Source organism: Microtus oregoni, unplaced genomic scaffold, assembly GCF_018167655.1.
Source record: "Microtus oregoni isolate MIOR12 unplaced genomic scaffold, Mior012 000003F_ref0000135, whole genome shotgun sequence".
Classification (NCBI taxonomy): domain Eukaryota; kingdom Metazoa; phylum Chordata; class Mammalia; order Rodentia; family Cricetidae; genus Microtus; species Microtus oregoni.
Window position 1 is genome coordinate 475,480 of NW_024543062.1, and position 14,315 is coordinate 489,794.

Consider the following 14,315-nt stretch of genomic DNA (forward strand, 5'->3'; position numbering starts at 1 on the left):
GAGGGCCACAGACGACCCGTGGTGCCATGAAAGGCTGAAAAGGCCACAGAATGGAATGAATGTTCCAGAGTACGGAAGCAAGCCTGCAGCCCGAGATCACGGGGCCACAGATGGGGTCACCGAGGAACTCTTCAGGCACCTGTGTGGGAGAAGGAGGCCACGCCAGGCCACGGCACTCACAAAGTGGATGTCTCCTGAGGCGACATCATGGTGCACCCGGTAGCCTGCCCGGATGGGGCGGCTGTCCCGAGGCCGTGTGGTGTAGTAGAGCACGAAGCGGCTGCGCCGTACCAGCAGGTGCAGCAGGAAGCAGAGCAGCTCCAGCCCCGCGGAGACCAGGAAGAAGATGATGGTACTGGCTCGCTCATCCGGGAGCAGCAGTTTCGTGAGGATCCGGCTCAGAGAGATCATCACCCCTGCAGTACCTGGAGGGGAGGCAGTGGCCACTGAGCGTTCCTGACGCCTTCACTCATGCCACCCCCCGCCAGTCTCTTGTCCCATCCCTACCCCATCCCATCCCATCCCATCGGCCACCAGTCTTTCCTCACTGTGTCTATCCACTCCATCCATCCATGCTCCAGTCCCAATCCACAGTACCCGATCCACCATCCTACACGGCCCCACCCGCTCATCCTGCCCAAGGCCCCAACGTCTCTCCAAGTACTCCCCTAACCATCGCAGCCCCTTACCCATCCCTGTCTCCCCACTCCCAGCCCAGCTGAATCTGATCTCACTAGCTGCACTTCGAGACTCACTGCACCCATCCAGCCAGCCTGCTCCAGCTCCCCTTCCCCCAGGACGGTTGCTGCTCCCACCAACCCCCTCCCAACCCTGTCATCTTACACCCCATGGGCAGTATCACTGAGTTCTGCTGGATGTCCTGCCTTGAGGTGAACACAAGGACCTGCTTTCCCAGGCTTGATGGAGTAAGGCCGCAGATAAGCCACGGAAACACACGACAGTGGTGCAGGGTACACACTGTGGCAGATAAGCCACGGAAACACACGACAGTGGTGCAGCGTGCATACCGTGGCAGATAAGCGATGGAAGCACACGTCAGTGGTACAGGGTGCATACTGTGGCAGATAAGCCACGGAAACACACGACAGTGGTGCAGGGTGCATACTGTGGCAGATAAGCCACGGAAACACACGACAGTGGTGCAGGGTGCATACTGTGGCAGATAAGCCACGGAAACACACGACAGTGGTGCAGGGTGCATACTGTGGCAGATAAGCCACGGAAACACACGACAGTGGTACAGGGTGCATACTGTGGCAGATAAGCCACGGAAACACACGACAGTGGTGCAGGGTGCATACTGTGGCAGATAAGCCACGGGAACACACGACAGTGGTACAGGGTGCATACTGTGGCAGATAAGCCACAGAAACACACGACAGTGGTACAGGGTGCATACTGTGGCAGATAAGCCACGGAAACACACGACAGTGGTACAGGGTGCATACTGTGGCAGATGAGCCATGGAAACACACGACAGTGGTGCAGGGTGCATACTGTGGCAGATAAGCCATGGAAACACACGACAGTGGTACAGGGTGCATACTGTGGCAGATGAGCCATGGAAGCACACATCAGTGGTACAAGGCATACACTATGGCAGAGGATGTGAGCAGAGGGGAAGGATCAGGGCAGCTTTCCCTGGGAGGAGCAGGTAAGTTAGGGGGTCTGCAGTACTGGAGAGCCAGGCACACAGACCAAGAGTGAGCACCCCAAGTGAGTAAGAGTCACTCACAAGCATGTGAAATACTGAGGGTGCTCCCCTCCCCAGAGCAGGGGCCAGCAGGAGTGTCAGGGTCATGAGCGTGTGTGAAATACCGAGGGGACCCCCTTCCCCAGAGCAAGGGCCAGCAGGAGGAGGGTGTCAGGGTCAAGGCAGGCAGCGCTGCTGCAGAGAGCAGGTGGAGTTCTGCTCAAGTTCAGCCACAGCTGCAGAGCAGTGTGGGCAGGACTAGTCACATCCACCGTGAGCTGATGAAGGCGGGCAGGGCTCTGAGCAAGTTTGTCCTGAGGAAATCTTGGCTACTGCATTACAGTCCCGAGTCAGTACACCAACACCATCCTGATGGGCCAACCTCACAGATTCCATCACAAACACTACTGGTTTGGGCTAGGAATGTGGCTCAGTTGGTAGGGGGCTTGTTAAAAATACACGACATCCTGGGTTCGCTCCCAACCCTGGGTAGTGAGTATGGTGGCACAAGCCTGGCATCCCAACACTTGGCAGTTGGAAACAGGAGGATCAGAAGTTCAAGGTCATCCTCGGCCATGTAGTTTGAAGCCACCCTGGGCTACATGAGACCCTCTCTTAAAACAACAACAACAAAAAGAGTCTGCTGACTTGCAAAACCACCTGTGTGCTGGCCACCTTCCAGAAGTAGGCTCTAGGTGGCGTGGTTTGATGCTTCAGGCAATGAATGGCAGAAGAAACCTACAGAAAGCTGCCAAAGAGGAGATGCAAGGAGCAGCCCCTGAGGATGATGGCTGGGTCCCGTTTCTGGCAGGATTGTGACTAACTATGGAACAGAAAATGGGACGGGACACACTCAGAGTCTGTCTGGAGGGCGTATCCAGAGGCCTTTTGAGGGCTGAGCACTGGGTGAATTTCAGGCTTGTGCAAGGGTGCTGTGTATCAGAAAGGGGCATTTGGGATGTGGCTCGGCAGACAAAAGGGTTTAAGTAACAGAGTGATAAGCAAGGGTGGCTGCTGGCGGTGGATGGGGGCGGGGATCTGGGGAGGACTTGATCTTGAGTGTGTGCGGGTGCTCACGCAAACACACACACAGAGTTGTAAATTCCTAAAATTGAAACACTCCCTCCTAAAAAAGGAGGGGAGAGGTTCAGAAGACTCAGGAACTACAGATCAGAAGTCTAGCTGACCCCACCAGGTTCTCAGAGCCCCTCCTCAGGGTTATCCCAGCAGGAACAATCCCGGGGAGAGGAAAGTCTCCCACCAGCAGAGCTACCCACAAGCTGTGCAGGGAGCCCAGGGACACAGCTCTACCAAGTTCACACCGGGGCTGGGTCCTTTAGTGATGGAGCTGTCCTTGAGCCATCACACTCCTGGAAGTCAGCTCTAGTAAACTCACAGGTGCCACAAAGTGCCACAAAGCTAGACAGGGTAGAACCGTTTTTGTTTGGTTTGGTTTGTTTTTTGGTATACCAATGGTGTCCTATCTGGAGTGAACAGACTTTTAATTCCATCTCTCCGGGAAAAGCCACACAAAGGCCACGCATGCTCACTGGAACTACGACTCTCATCCTCCAGAGGAACTCTACACGCCAGAACCCTGGCACACACAGGTGTGCCCACGCATCTCTCCCACCCAGTGGTCCATCCCTCGCCACGGACAGTCACCATTCCTGACCCACCTCGCTAACCAGGGCATGCCCGATAGGGTCCCCAGACTGTGCCCCCTTGGGGGCCTCAGTACTCACTCTCTCCAGTCATCACCCCTTGTGTGTACCTCTTGGGCAGTAGTCCCGTGTAGCCATAGAAGCTAGATTGCTGCACTTAAGAGAGAGAGGAAGTGGTCAGATACCATTTGCCACTGGCTGACGCAGAGGCAGTGTGGCCCTCCTGTGCTGTGTTGCCACTGGAGGCCAGGTTAGCTCAGAGTGGCAGTGAGGTTTAACACAGCCATACGGCGCATGGCAAGGAAAGGGTGTTGCTCTGAACTTGGTGCACACAGAGCAGCCGCTTCCCTGCCTCTGGGGTTCAAGGTCACTGACAAGTCCTGTCTGATAGGAGCAGAGATGACAGTGTCCCTTGCTGAGGCAATGCAAACTCTCAGTCCTTTTCCCCAATAGCAGTGACGGTAGAGGTGATCGCTTGAGATGGGACTGTCAACCTAAATACCTGTGTGGCTGTATGGGACCCAGCTCCTGCCCCTTTTCTGGTGGGGTTGGACCATGCAGCAAAAGCAAGGGCGATGCCGAGCGGTGGTGGCGCACGCCTTTAATCCCAGCACTTGGGAGGCAGAGGCAGGTGGATCTCTGTGAGTTCGAGGCCAGCCTGGTCTACAAGAGCTAGTTCCAGGACAGGAACCAAAGCCACAGAGAAACCCTGTCTCGAAAAAAACAAAAAAAAAAAAAAAAAAAGCAAGGGCGAACTGAGCTTATGGATGTATCCGTGCAATGTCAACACTTGGGGGCTGGAGGCAGCAGGATTAGGAGTTCAAAGCCAACCTGGACTGCTTGAGACCCCGTCTCAATTAAAAAACAAACAAAAACCAGAAGAGGGAGTGAGCTGGGTACGTAGCTTAGCTAGGACAGAGCTTGCTTAGCATCCATGATCCCCTGAGTCTTACGCCCTGCCCTGCACAGTCTGGGTATGGGGGTACATGCTCATAATCCTAGCATTAGGGAGGTGGCCATGGGAGGATCCGAAGTTCAAGAGAACCAGAGGATGGCATTCGAAGCCTGTGCCACATGAGAGCCACCTCGGTGCGCATGAGGGTGCATGTGTGTGGTGTATATGTGCACTCTGGGGTGTCCACAGACACATGGTCAGCATCTGGACTGACTCAGCCTTGTAGGGTGCATTACCTGTACAACAGGACCACAGAGCTCTTGGGCTCAGCCCTCCCGGTGCATCCTGGCCCCACTCCCTACCTGTGCATCCAAAGGCTACGGTGCCCACGGCGGCCAGGTTGATGGCATAAGCCTGGTCGTGAGAGAAGAGCTGCAGCCACACATCGCATATGCTGATGAAGAGCAAGGGACCCAAGGCAAGGAGGTAGCCTGCAGGGAGCAGAGAAATTGGGAGGGTCATGGTGAGCGCCAGGTGGGGGCTCCTCGCCTCACCCCATTTTCCAGAGAGCTGGGTCTCAGACACTGTGGCTAGAATATTAGGCAGGTAGAAAACTTCAGGAGAGTCTACAGGAAAATTCTGGGGGCTTCCTGGAGGAGTAGGCATTAGAGCTAAGCCTTGGAGCTAAAAACCACTGTGCAGAGGGATGGACAAAGGGGAGGGTTTATGTAGGGATCTGGGGCTGTAACGGGGCGGGTCACAAGAGCCTGTGGAGGTGCTTGTATTGTGCTGACCCTGATTTCCAATCACAGAGCCCACAGTGGTCCTAGAAAAACAACACGTTTCACAGACAAGGCTAGGAAGCTGGGTGGGCAGGTGTCGTAGGCTAGGCGCTCTCAGGAGGAACGTGGAGCCTCTGGGAGGGGACAGCGCAGGGTGGCCTTGAATACCTGTGGTGATCCTAGTGTGCAGGTTCAGCCTCTCCACCACAACGTTGTTCAGAAGCACAGCCGCCAGCGCCACCAAGATATAGGTGAGGCTCATGTCGAACACAATGGAGGTCCCTGCACAGAAGAGCCACAGTGACTCAGAGGGACTTCCAACCTCTACACTCACCCCTGCAAGGGCTCTTCGCTCTCCCCAGGGGGCTGACTGCTACCCTGAGGTCACTCAGCCATTGCTGGCGGAGCTGAGAGTCACCTACATGACAGTTGTCCCTCAGCCTGCGATGTTGATCCCGGGCTAATTCAGCCTCCATACGTAGGTCCAGAGCCCACCTTTACTCCCTGCAGAGGTTTAAATGTGAAATGTTCCCATGGACTCTCACACGGGAACACTTGGTCCCCGGCTGGTGATGCTGTTTGGGAAGGGTTGTAGAACCTTCGGGAGGTGGAGCCTCATTGTAGGGAGTGAACCACCCGGGAGGGCCATGAGGTTTTATGGGGGGGGGGGGGGGCGGGGCACTTCCAGTTCACTCTATGCTTCCGGAGTGTGGCTGCCGTGTGCCCAGCCAGCCTCTCAATCCCTCCACCGTGCTTTCCCTGCCTTCCCTCTCAGAGTGGACCACACTCAGAAAACCATGAGTCAGAACAAGCCCCGTGCTCCCTTCAGCGGCTTTTGCCAGGCCTTTTACCAGGCCTTTTACCATAGCAACAAGAAAAGTAACTACTCTGCTCCCCAGATAAGGCCATGCCACAGTTAGTCATCTACCCAGCACAGTACAAGTTCCCTACTGTGTCCCCGAAAACCACACCAGCCCATTCTCTCCATGCAGGGCCCCCACCGTGGGATTCCCAGAAGGCCCTGGACCAGGCAGAGGGTACTGAGCCACCCGTGAGGGCGGTGCGGACGGCAGAGGGACCCACCTGGGTACTTGTGGTGGAGATAGTCCACGTCGGTGATAAAGCTGTTGTATGGCAGCAGGAAGCCCACACCAGCCAGCAGCATGGCAAAGTAGATGGCATGGTAGCGGTCGTCTGGCACAGGTTCCTCTACAGCTGAGTGGGGAGACGCCACGAGAGACTAGTGAGCACACTCAGGCTGTGGCCATTGCAGCAGGGCTGGCGTCTACCACCGCCACCACCACTGTCGACCACCATGGCCCCTGCCATCCACATCACTGTCTTCAAGGCCACATACATCATAGTCACAGTGATGCCTAATCTATTTGTTTATTTTTTGTTTGTTTGTTTGTTTATTTATTTTTCAGTGTGTGTGTGTGTATGTGTATGCATGTGTCTTGCATGCGTGTGTGCGTATATGCATGCGTGCGTTTATGTGCATGCATGCATGCATGTGTGTGTGTGCAGGCACACACATAGTGCAGGTGCCCATAGAAGCAAGAGAGTATCACATTTCCTAAAGTTATAAGCAGTTGCGAGCCACCTGGCATGGGTGCTGGGAACTGAACTTGGGTCCTCTGGAAGAGCAGAAAGAACTCTCTTTTGGATTTTCGAGACAGGGTTTCTCCGTAGCTGATGGAGGAAGGTCATTGGTTAATTATAATAAAGAAACTGCTTGGCTCTCATAGGTTAAAACATAGGTGGGTGGAGTAAACAGAACAGAATGCTGGGAGGAAGAGAAAGTGAGCTCAGACTCGACAGCTCTGCTCTCTGGAGCAGATGCTATGCTCTCCTCTCCCGGGCACACGCCATGAAACTCCGACCCAGGATGGATGTAGGCTAGAATCTCCCTGGTAAGCCACCTCGTGGGCTATACAGATTATTAGAAATGGGCTAGTCCAGGTGCGAGAGTTAGCTGAGAAGAGGCTAGATATAATGGGCCAAGCAGTGTTTAAAAGAATACAATTTGTGTGTTGTTATTTCGGGGCATAAGCTAGCCAGGCGGGGTTCCTGTCCTGGAACTAGCTCTTGTAGACCAGGCTGGCCTCGAACTCACAGAGATCTGCCTGCCTCTGCCTCCCGAGTGCTGGGATTAAAGGCGTGCGCCACCACCACCCGGCTTCAGAAAGAACTCTTAACCTCTGAGCCACCTCTCTAGCCTTTAAATGTTTTGTGTCTGGTGGCACATGTCTTTAATCCATGCACTCTGGAGGTAGAGGCAGGTGGATTGCAGATGTGCACTGCTGTGCCAGGATTTATATGATTTCTGGGATTTGAACTCAGGTCTTCACACTTGCTCAGCAAGGGCTTTCCTCTGATTCCCCAGGCTCAGTGATAGCCAATCTCAATTGTCAAAGAGACAGGGCTCAGACTCACAATGGAAAAACAATCTCTGGCCATGTCTGACAGAATGTCTAGACTGGGTTACATGAGGTGGTAGAACCCACTCTGAATGTGGGTAGCGCCGATCCTGTGGGCTGGGGTCCTGGACTGAGTGGGAAGCGAAAGTGAGCTAAACGAAGCTCTGGTCTCCCTGCTCCCTGACTACAGACGCAGTGTTTTGAGCAGCTCATGACCCTGCTGCCATGCCTTCTCCACCATGACAACTGCATCTTCTATACTGTGAGCCACAACAAACTTTCCCCTCTCTTTAAATTCCACATCAGGTACTTTATCACAACAGGGAGACAAGTAACAAACCCAGCCACTCTGGCCACCATGGGTGCTGTCACTGTAACTGCTGTCCACCATCGTCACAGCCAATACCCAGCCATCACAACCACCCTGGTCCCAGCCAAGGGAAGAGCAAACCTGACCAGATAGTGGGGTGGCCTTCTGAAGACCTGTGATGGGGTCAGCCAGTGACCATGCAGTGTGGGGCTAGCAGGAGTTAATGCTCTAGTGTTCAGGATGGGCATCTGTTTCCCCAGACAGGATGCTGGGATTCAGGAACTAGGGTGGACATGGCAGTGACACCCATCATTGTCCCTTTAACAACTACTGATAAAAACGCTCATTTCTGTCCCTGTTGATCTGGTAGGTTTCTTTCTTTCCTTTTCCTTTCTTCTTTCCCCTACCCTCAATAAGACCTCAGGCTGGCGTCCAACTCACCAGGTAGCTAAGGATGACCTCGGACTTCTGATTCTCCTATCTCTACCTCCTGAGTGCTAGGATTACAGGCACACACCACCACACTTGATTTATCTGATACTAGGGATGGAATCCAGGGCCTCACACACACTAAGCAAACACTCTGCCAACCGGGATGCATACTACATACATGGATGGAATCATGACCTAGCTTTGACACCAAGACACCACGATTGTGTCACTTGAGGCACAAAGGCTTGTCACTCTTACCATGACTCAACAGCCAAGGATGGGGAATTGATTGATCCCCACCATCAAGGGATGGCAAGTCGATGCTGTCTATAGGAACAAGAAAGAATATGCCTGGCACCAGGTGTGGTGGCACACGCCTTTAATCCCAGCACTTGGGAGGAAGAAGCAGGCAGATCTCTGTGAGTCTGAGGCCAACCTGAGCTACAAAGTGAGTTCTAGGACATCTAGAGTTGTTGCACAGAGAAACTCTATCTCAAACAAACAAATAAAAGAATATGCCTGGCATATGAGAGGACCTCTTGGCTTCTTGTGGCACTTCTGATTACAGCTAATGTGTTACAGCTAATGGGAGACCCCCAGAACCCAGTGCAAGCAAGGTTCCTAATGTCCCAAGCCTTCAGAAATAAAGGCTCAGCCACCTGCCAGGGCCAGAGTGGCAGGCAGGTGTCTGTCTCTGCTGCAGCAAAGGGAACCTAAACGGACCAGTGAAAGAGCACATCCTGAACATATGCCGTGGTCACGTGACCTCTGGAAGAGCAGCCAGGGCTCTTAAGCTCTGAGCCACCTCTCCAGCCCAGGTGGTTCTTCCTTTAAGATGAGTTGATGCTTCTCTGAGGGAGTGTGCTCTCACTCCTGGGAGTCTGAACGAGCGAGCCATCAATAAGTCTGGGTTTCCTGTGACTTGTTCCCATTTCCTGTCTCCTCATGTGACACCCCCTCAGGTTCCCACTACTGTGGTGCCTCTCCATGAGGCCCTCACAAGAACCAAATAGAAACTGGTGACAGGTTCTTGACTCTCCAGCCACTGAAGGCTTAAAAAGCCTCTATTCATTATAAAGTACCTGGCCTAAGGTATTTTGTTATATCAACAGAATGTGCACTTAGATAATGTCTTTGCCAGCCACACTTTAGTAAGCTGGTCTTTCTTTCTTTCTTCCTTCCTTCCTTCCTTCCTTCCTTTCTTTCCTTTTTTCCCCTTTGGTTTTCAAGACAAGATTTCTCTATGTAGCTTTGGAGCCTATCCTGGAACTCACTCTTGTAGACCAGGTTGGTCTCGAACTAACAGAGACCCACCTGCCTCTGCCTCCAGGGTTCTGGGATTAAAGTTGTGTGCCACCACTGCCAGGCCCAGTTTCTTATAATAAATATCTATAATCTATACATGTGCACAGATCCATATCGTATCTATAACTATGCTTCCTCCTATCCATCATCCATCTATCCACACACTCATCCTGCTATACATCATCCATCCTTCATCCATCGATCCACCATCTAATCAGGCATGCATCCCCACATCCAGCAGCAATGCATATATTCATCCATCCGTCCATCCATGCATCCATTCATCCTCCATTCATGCATTCATCCATCTGTCCATACATACATACATCCTCCATTCATGCATGCATGCATGCATCCATCCATCTGTCCATACATCATCCATTCATCCATCCACCTGTCCTTACATCATCCATTCACACATCCATCCGATCCACTATCCATCCATTCATCCTCATCCAAACCACTCACTCATTCACACACCCTTTCCTCAGTCGTCCTTTTATTCATCCATCTAGTCATTATCTATCCACTCACCCATTTATCCACTCATCCATCTATCATTTACCTATTCACCTGTCTTTTCCGATGTCTATCATTTACTTATTTTTGGTTTCGAGACAGGGTTTCTCTGCGTACCAGCCCTAACTGTCCTGGAACTAGCTCTGTAGGCCAGGCTGGCTCAAACTCACAGAGATCTGCCTGCTTCTGCCTCCCAAGGGCTGAGATTAAAGGTGTGCACCACCACCACCCAGATATCTATTGTTCATTTGGTTTTATTAAGATGAAATCTAGTTATATAGCAAGGCTGGTCCAGGATTGTAGCAATCCTATCTCAGCTTCCCAGATGCTAAGATTATAGTGTGAGCCACCATACCTGGCCTTCTGTCCGTCTGTCTGTCTGCCCGTCTATCTATCTATCTATCTATCTATCTATCTATCTATCCTATCTATCTATCTATCTATCTTCTATCATCCTTCTATCTCTCAATCATCTACCTGACTTTCTCCCTCCCTCCCTCCCTATTGAGCATTTCCTGATTCTCTTTCTCTGACTGAACCCTAGTGGGTGACAGCCTCCAACACCAAGGGCACCATAACTGCAGCCTTTACAGTTCAAATCAGCACCGATGCCTGAGCACTGCCCAGAGCGCCTATGCCCTGTCTGCCAGGGCCTTCCCCCCACCGTGTCTATTGTCACCCTGGGGGCGAGCACTGAATTGACTTCATTCCTCTCTGCACAGGAGCGGGTGTACTTCATAACCCAACATGGGGCTCAGCCAGCAGAACTTCACCACACAGGGGCAAAGAGGCCAAGAATGCTTCCAAGCCAGGAGCAGAACTACTGCAAAAAACTGCTCAAAATTCTACCTCCCAGGTGGCCCCCGAGTTCCCAGGATGGCGCTAAGGAACACTGACTTTCGCTGCACGGGGCACCGTCCCTCAAGCATGCAAAAAATCCCCAAGCAGGTGAGGGACGGTAGCAGGGCTGAACCTGAGCCTGTCCCACAGCAGACCTGCTCTGCCAGGCCAGCTGCACAGTAGATTGGGACAGTGCTTCAGTTTGGGGAGACGGCTCAGGGATGTTTGGAGCTTTGTCCCAGATCACATGGTGGGACTGAGAAGCAGCTGTCTGAACTTCACCTCCAAGCCTCATTCCCAGTGGCCAGAAACAGTTAACAAATAAAAAGGGACTTCTACAGCCATGGCCTGTCACTATGGATGGCGAACAGCAGAGGTCACATGACACAGTGCAGAGCGGGGGAGGGGGGGGCATGGGTGGTAATTGTTACCCTAGCCACCTAACTCATCCTGACTGAGTCTCTTAGTCTCCATGACAACCTGAGGCTCCTGCTGTCCCAAAGGTTGACTGGAGGCCATGTGGCCAGTCATGGCCCTGAGGCAGACAGTACCACTTACTTACCGGGGTCTGTGAAAGTGGGGACACCCCTGACTCTGACACTTGGATCCTGAGCCCCCTCTGCTGTTGTCTCTAGCTGGAAGTTGTCAAAGCTGAAGCTTGTCACCACACTCTGGCCAGATGTGGCTGCCACACAGGACTCCTTGAGGCGCTGGCTTCCGATGGAGCCCATGGCAGTTCAGGCTGTGAGGAAAGGAGGTGAGGCAGGAAAAGCGGTAAGGAAGGGGACACCATGTTCCCATACCTCATCATTAGGCCTCATACCTGGGGGCTGTCCGTCCATTCACCCCACACCCACCTGTTTACTTGTTTGAATACATTCTGTCAGCTAGGGATGAAGTTCAGGTACGCACACATGCTATACAAGAGCTCTACCACTGAGCCACATCCCAGCCCCTCACTGGGGGATTCTAGGCAGGGGCTCTACCACTGAGCCACATCCCAGCCCCTCACTGGGGGATTCTAGGCAGGTGCTCTACCACTGAGCCACGTCCCAGCCCCTCACTGGGGGATTCTAGGCAGATGCTCTACCACTGAGCCACACCCCAGCCCCTCACTGGGGGATTCTAGGCAGGGGCTCTACCACTGAACCACACCCCAGGCTCTCACTGGGGATTCTAGGCAGGTGCTCTACCACTGAGCCACGCCCCAGCCCCTCACTGGGGGATTCTAGGCAGATGCTCTACCACTGAGCCACACCCCAGCCCCTCACTGGGGGATTCTAGGCAGGGGCTCTACCACTGAACCATACCCCAGGCTCTCACTGAGGATTCTAGGCAGGTGCTCTACCACTGAGCCACACCCCAGCTCCTCACTGGGGGATTCTAGGCAGATCCTCTGTCACTGAGTTATATCTGCTTTGTTCTGAGACAGGGTTTTGCTCTGCAGCCCAGGATGGCCTACAACTTGTGATCCTCATGTTTCAGCCTCCCAGACCTGGGACTACAGGAATGCCCCACTACATCTGTCTTTATTTCTCCCATCCTTATAAAAATATATTTTAAAACCTGTCTTATTATTTTTAATCCTATGTGTATCTGTGTACATGAGGGCTGGCTCCTGAGGAACTCAAAGGGTTCAGATCCCCTTAGACCTGGAGTTATGAGCAACAGCAAGCCACGTGACTTGGGTGCTGGGAACCAAGCCTGGTTCCTCTGCCAGAACAGTCTGTGCTCCTGACTGCTGAGACATCTCTCCAGCCCAGTTTCTCCTTTGATGTTTCATCATAAAGGATACAAGCTCAGCAACGAGGTGATGTGACCTTGCCTGTTGCTATGGAAACCGGGTGGGAAGAGCAAAGGCTAGAGCCCAGGAACCCAGTTTGGAGGTCTTTGTCCCAAGGACAATTAGGTGGCCTTCACGCAGGAGAAAACACTGGGCAAAGGAGACATACATATAAGGAGTGGAAAAATATATTGGCGTTGGAATGCCAGGACACAGTGAGCAATCAGAAACAACGGGTGCCATTACGGAGACTGTTTGCCAGTCAAGAGCTGAGACTCTCACTCATCCTTCCCCTCTGAGAGGAAGGTGCTGCTATGCATTTCTTAGCCAGTCAACAGGAGCGAGCGATGCAGGGTGAATAATGCCCACTCTACTCTCTTGGGCAGTAAGTAGTAGAGTCCAGAATCCAACCCAGGTTTGTGTGATAATGTCTTTCTGGGGTCCTGAACCGCAGCTCCAGTTCCTCAAGAAGATTCTGTTCTACCACTGGGCCACGCCCCCAACCCCTCACTGGGGGATTCTAGGCAGGGGCTCTACCACTGAGCCACAACCCAGCCCCTCACTGGGGGATTCTAGGCAGGGGCTCTACCACTGAGCCACACCTCAGCCCTCACTGGGGGATTCTAGGCAGGGGCTCTACCATTGAGCCACATCCCAACCCCTCACTAGTGGTTTCTAGGCAGGTGCTCTACCACTGAGTCATACCCCAGCCCCTCACTGGGGGATTCTGGGAAGGTGCTCTCCCACTGAGCCAGAACTCCAGCCCCTCACTGAGAGGGTTTAGCAGGTGTTCTACCAGTAAGTCACACCCATTGTAGTTTTGCCTCAGTGTTTCTTGCTTCAGTTCAGATCTGCCTTATCTTTGGAGGAAAGGGAACCCATGGCTGGGAAGAGCCCCAATGCCCAGGTACCCCTGTGTGCATGGGTGTCTATCTTTTCTCCCTCTAACCTTTATCAGGTGAGTTTTAAAACACTGCTGAAGTGTGGTCTGAAGAGAAAACATACCCGCTCTTCCGAGAGCATGAGACGCACGTAGCGAGGGGCACACCGGGGCACTGGACCCAGACCATGGTCAGAGACAGCGCCTCACTGTCAGCAAGCACAAGTGAGAGAAGCCGCGGAAGAAGCCGAGGCCCCCACCCCTAAGAGACCCCACCTTTCAGAACTACATCAATTATTTCTGGTCCTGTGCCACCAGCATGCCCTGTGCCATATCCACCTGTTTTCATTTCTTTGCCAGGTCATTTCTGCAGCTCTCCTGCCTCAGTTTACCCCTTTCCCAGAGCCCAAGGTGAGTTTTCCCCACCAGTTACCAAGTCTTCCTCCTGGATGTGACTTCTCTCCACTCTAACTCTCAACAAAGTTGTGTTAGCGTCAGGGACCGAGACTCGCGTCTCCTTGGGACCTCAGAGCCTGCCACATACTTAAACTCTGGGGCCCAAGGAGCTCTGCCCATATTGGTGGCTGACCCCAGAGTGATATAGACAAGAGGCTGGGAACTTCTGGGAGCTGGGAAGCCAGATGACCCTCCTCTCCAGGCAAAGGGCACCTCTCCTGCTACTTGGTCCTAGTAGCAACATCTGGACTTGGAAGAGACTTAGAAGGGCTTAGGACATAGCTGACCTGGGCTTGAACGACAGTGGCATTGGGT

At 53.0% G+C, this 14,315-nt stretch overlaps 1 protein-coding gene across 2 annotated transcripts in view; it reads right to left on the reverse strand.

Annotated features, from left to right (window-relative positions):
• LOC121446259 (equilibrative nucleoside transporter 4) overlaps nucleotides 1–14,315 on the reverse strand; it is a 30,720-nt gene that overhangs the window by 4,354 nt on the left and 12,051 nt on the right. For both annotated transcript variants that reach the window (XM_041648758.1, XM_041648757.1), the window contains exons 2-7: nucleotides 11,444–11,623; nucleotides 6,139–6,270; nucleotides 5,224–5,337; nucleotides 4,636–4,764; nucleotides 3,460–3,534; nucleotides 181–425 (exon numbers count right to left, since the gene is read on the reverse strand). In XM_041648758.1, the coding sequence (XP_041504692.1) occupies nucleotides 181–425; nucleotides 3,460–3,534; nucleotides 4,636–4,764; nucleotides 5,224–5,337; nucleotides 6,139–6,270; nucleotides 11,444–11,612 (864 nt within the window). In that variant the 5' untranslated portion in view covers nucleotides 11,613–11,623. The remainder of the gene's footprint in view (nucleotides 1–180; nucleotides 426–3,459; nucleotides 3,535–4,635; nucleotides 4,765–5,223; nucleotides 5,338–6,138; nucleotides 6,271–11,443; nucleotides 11,624–14,315) is intronic.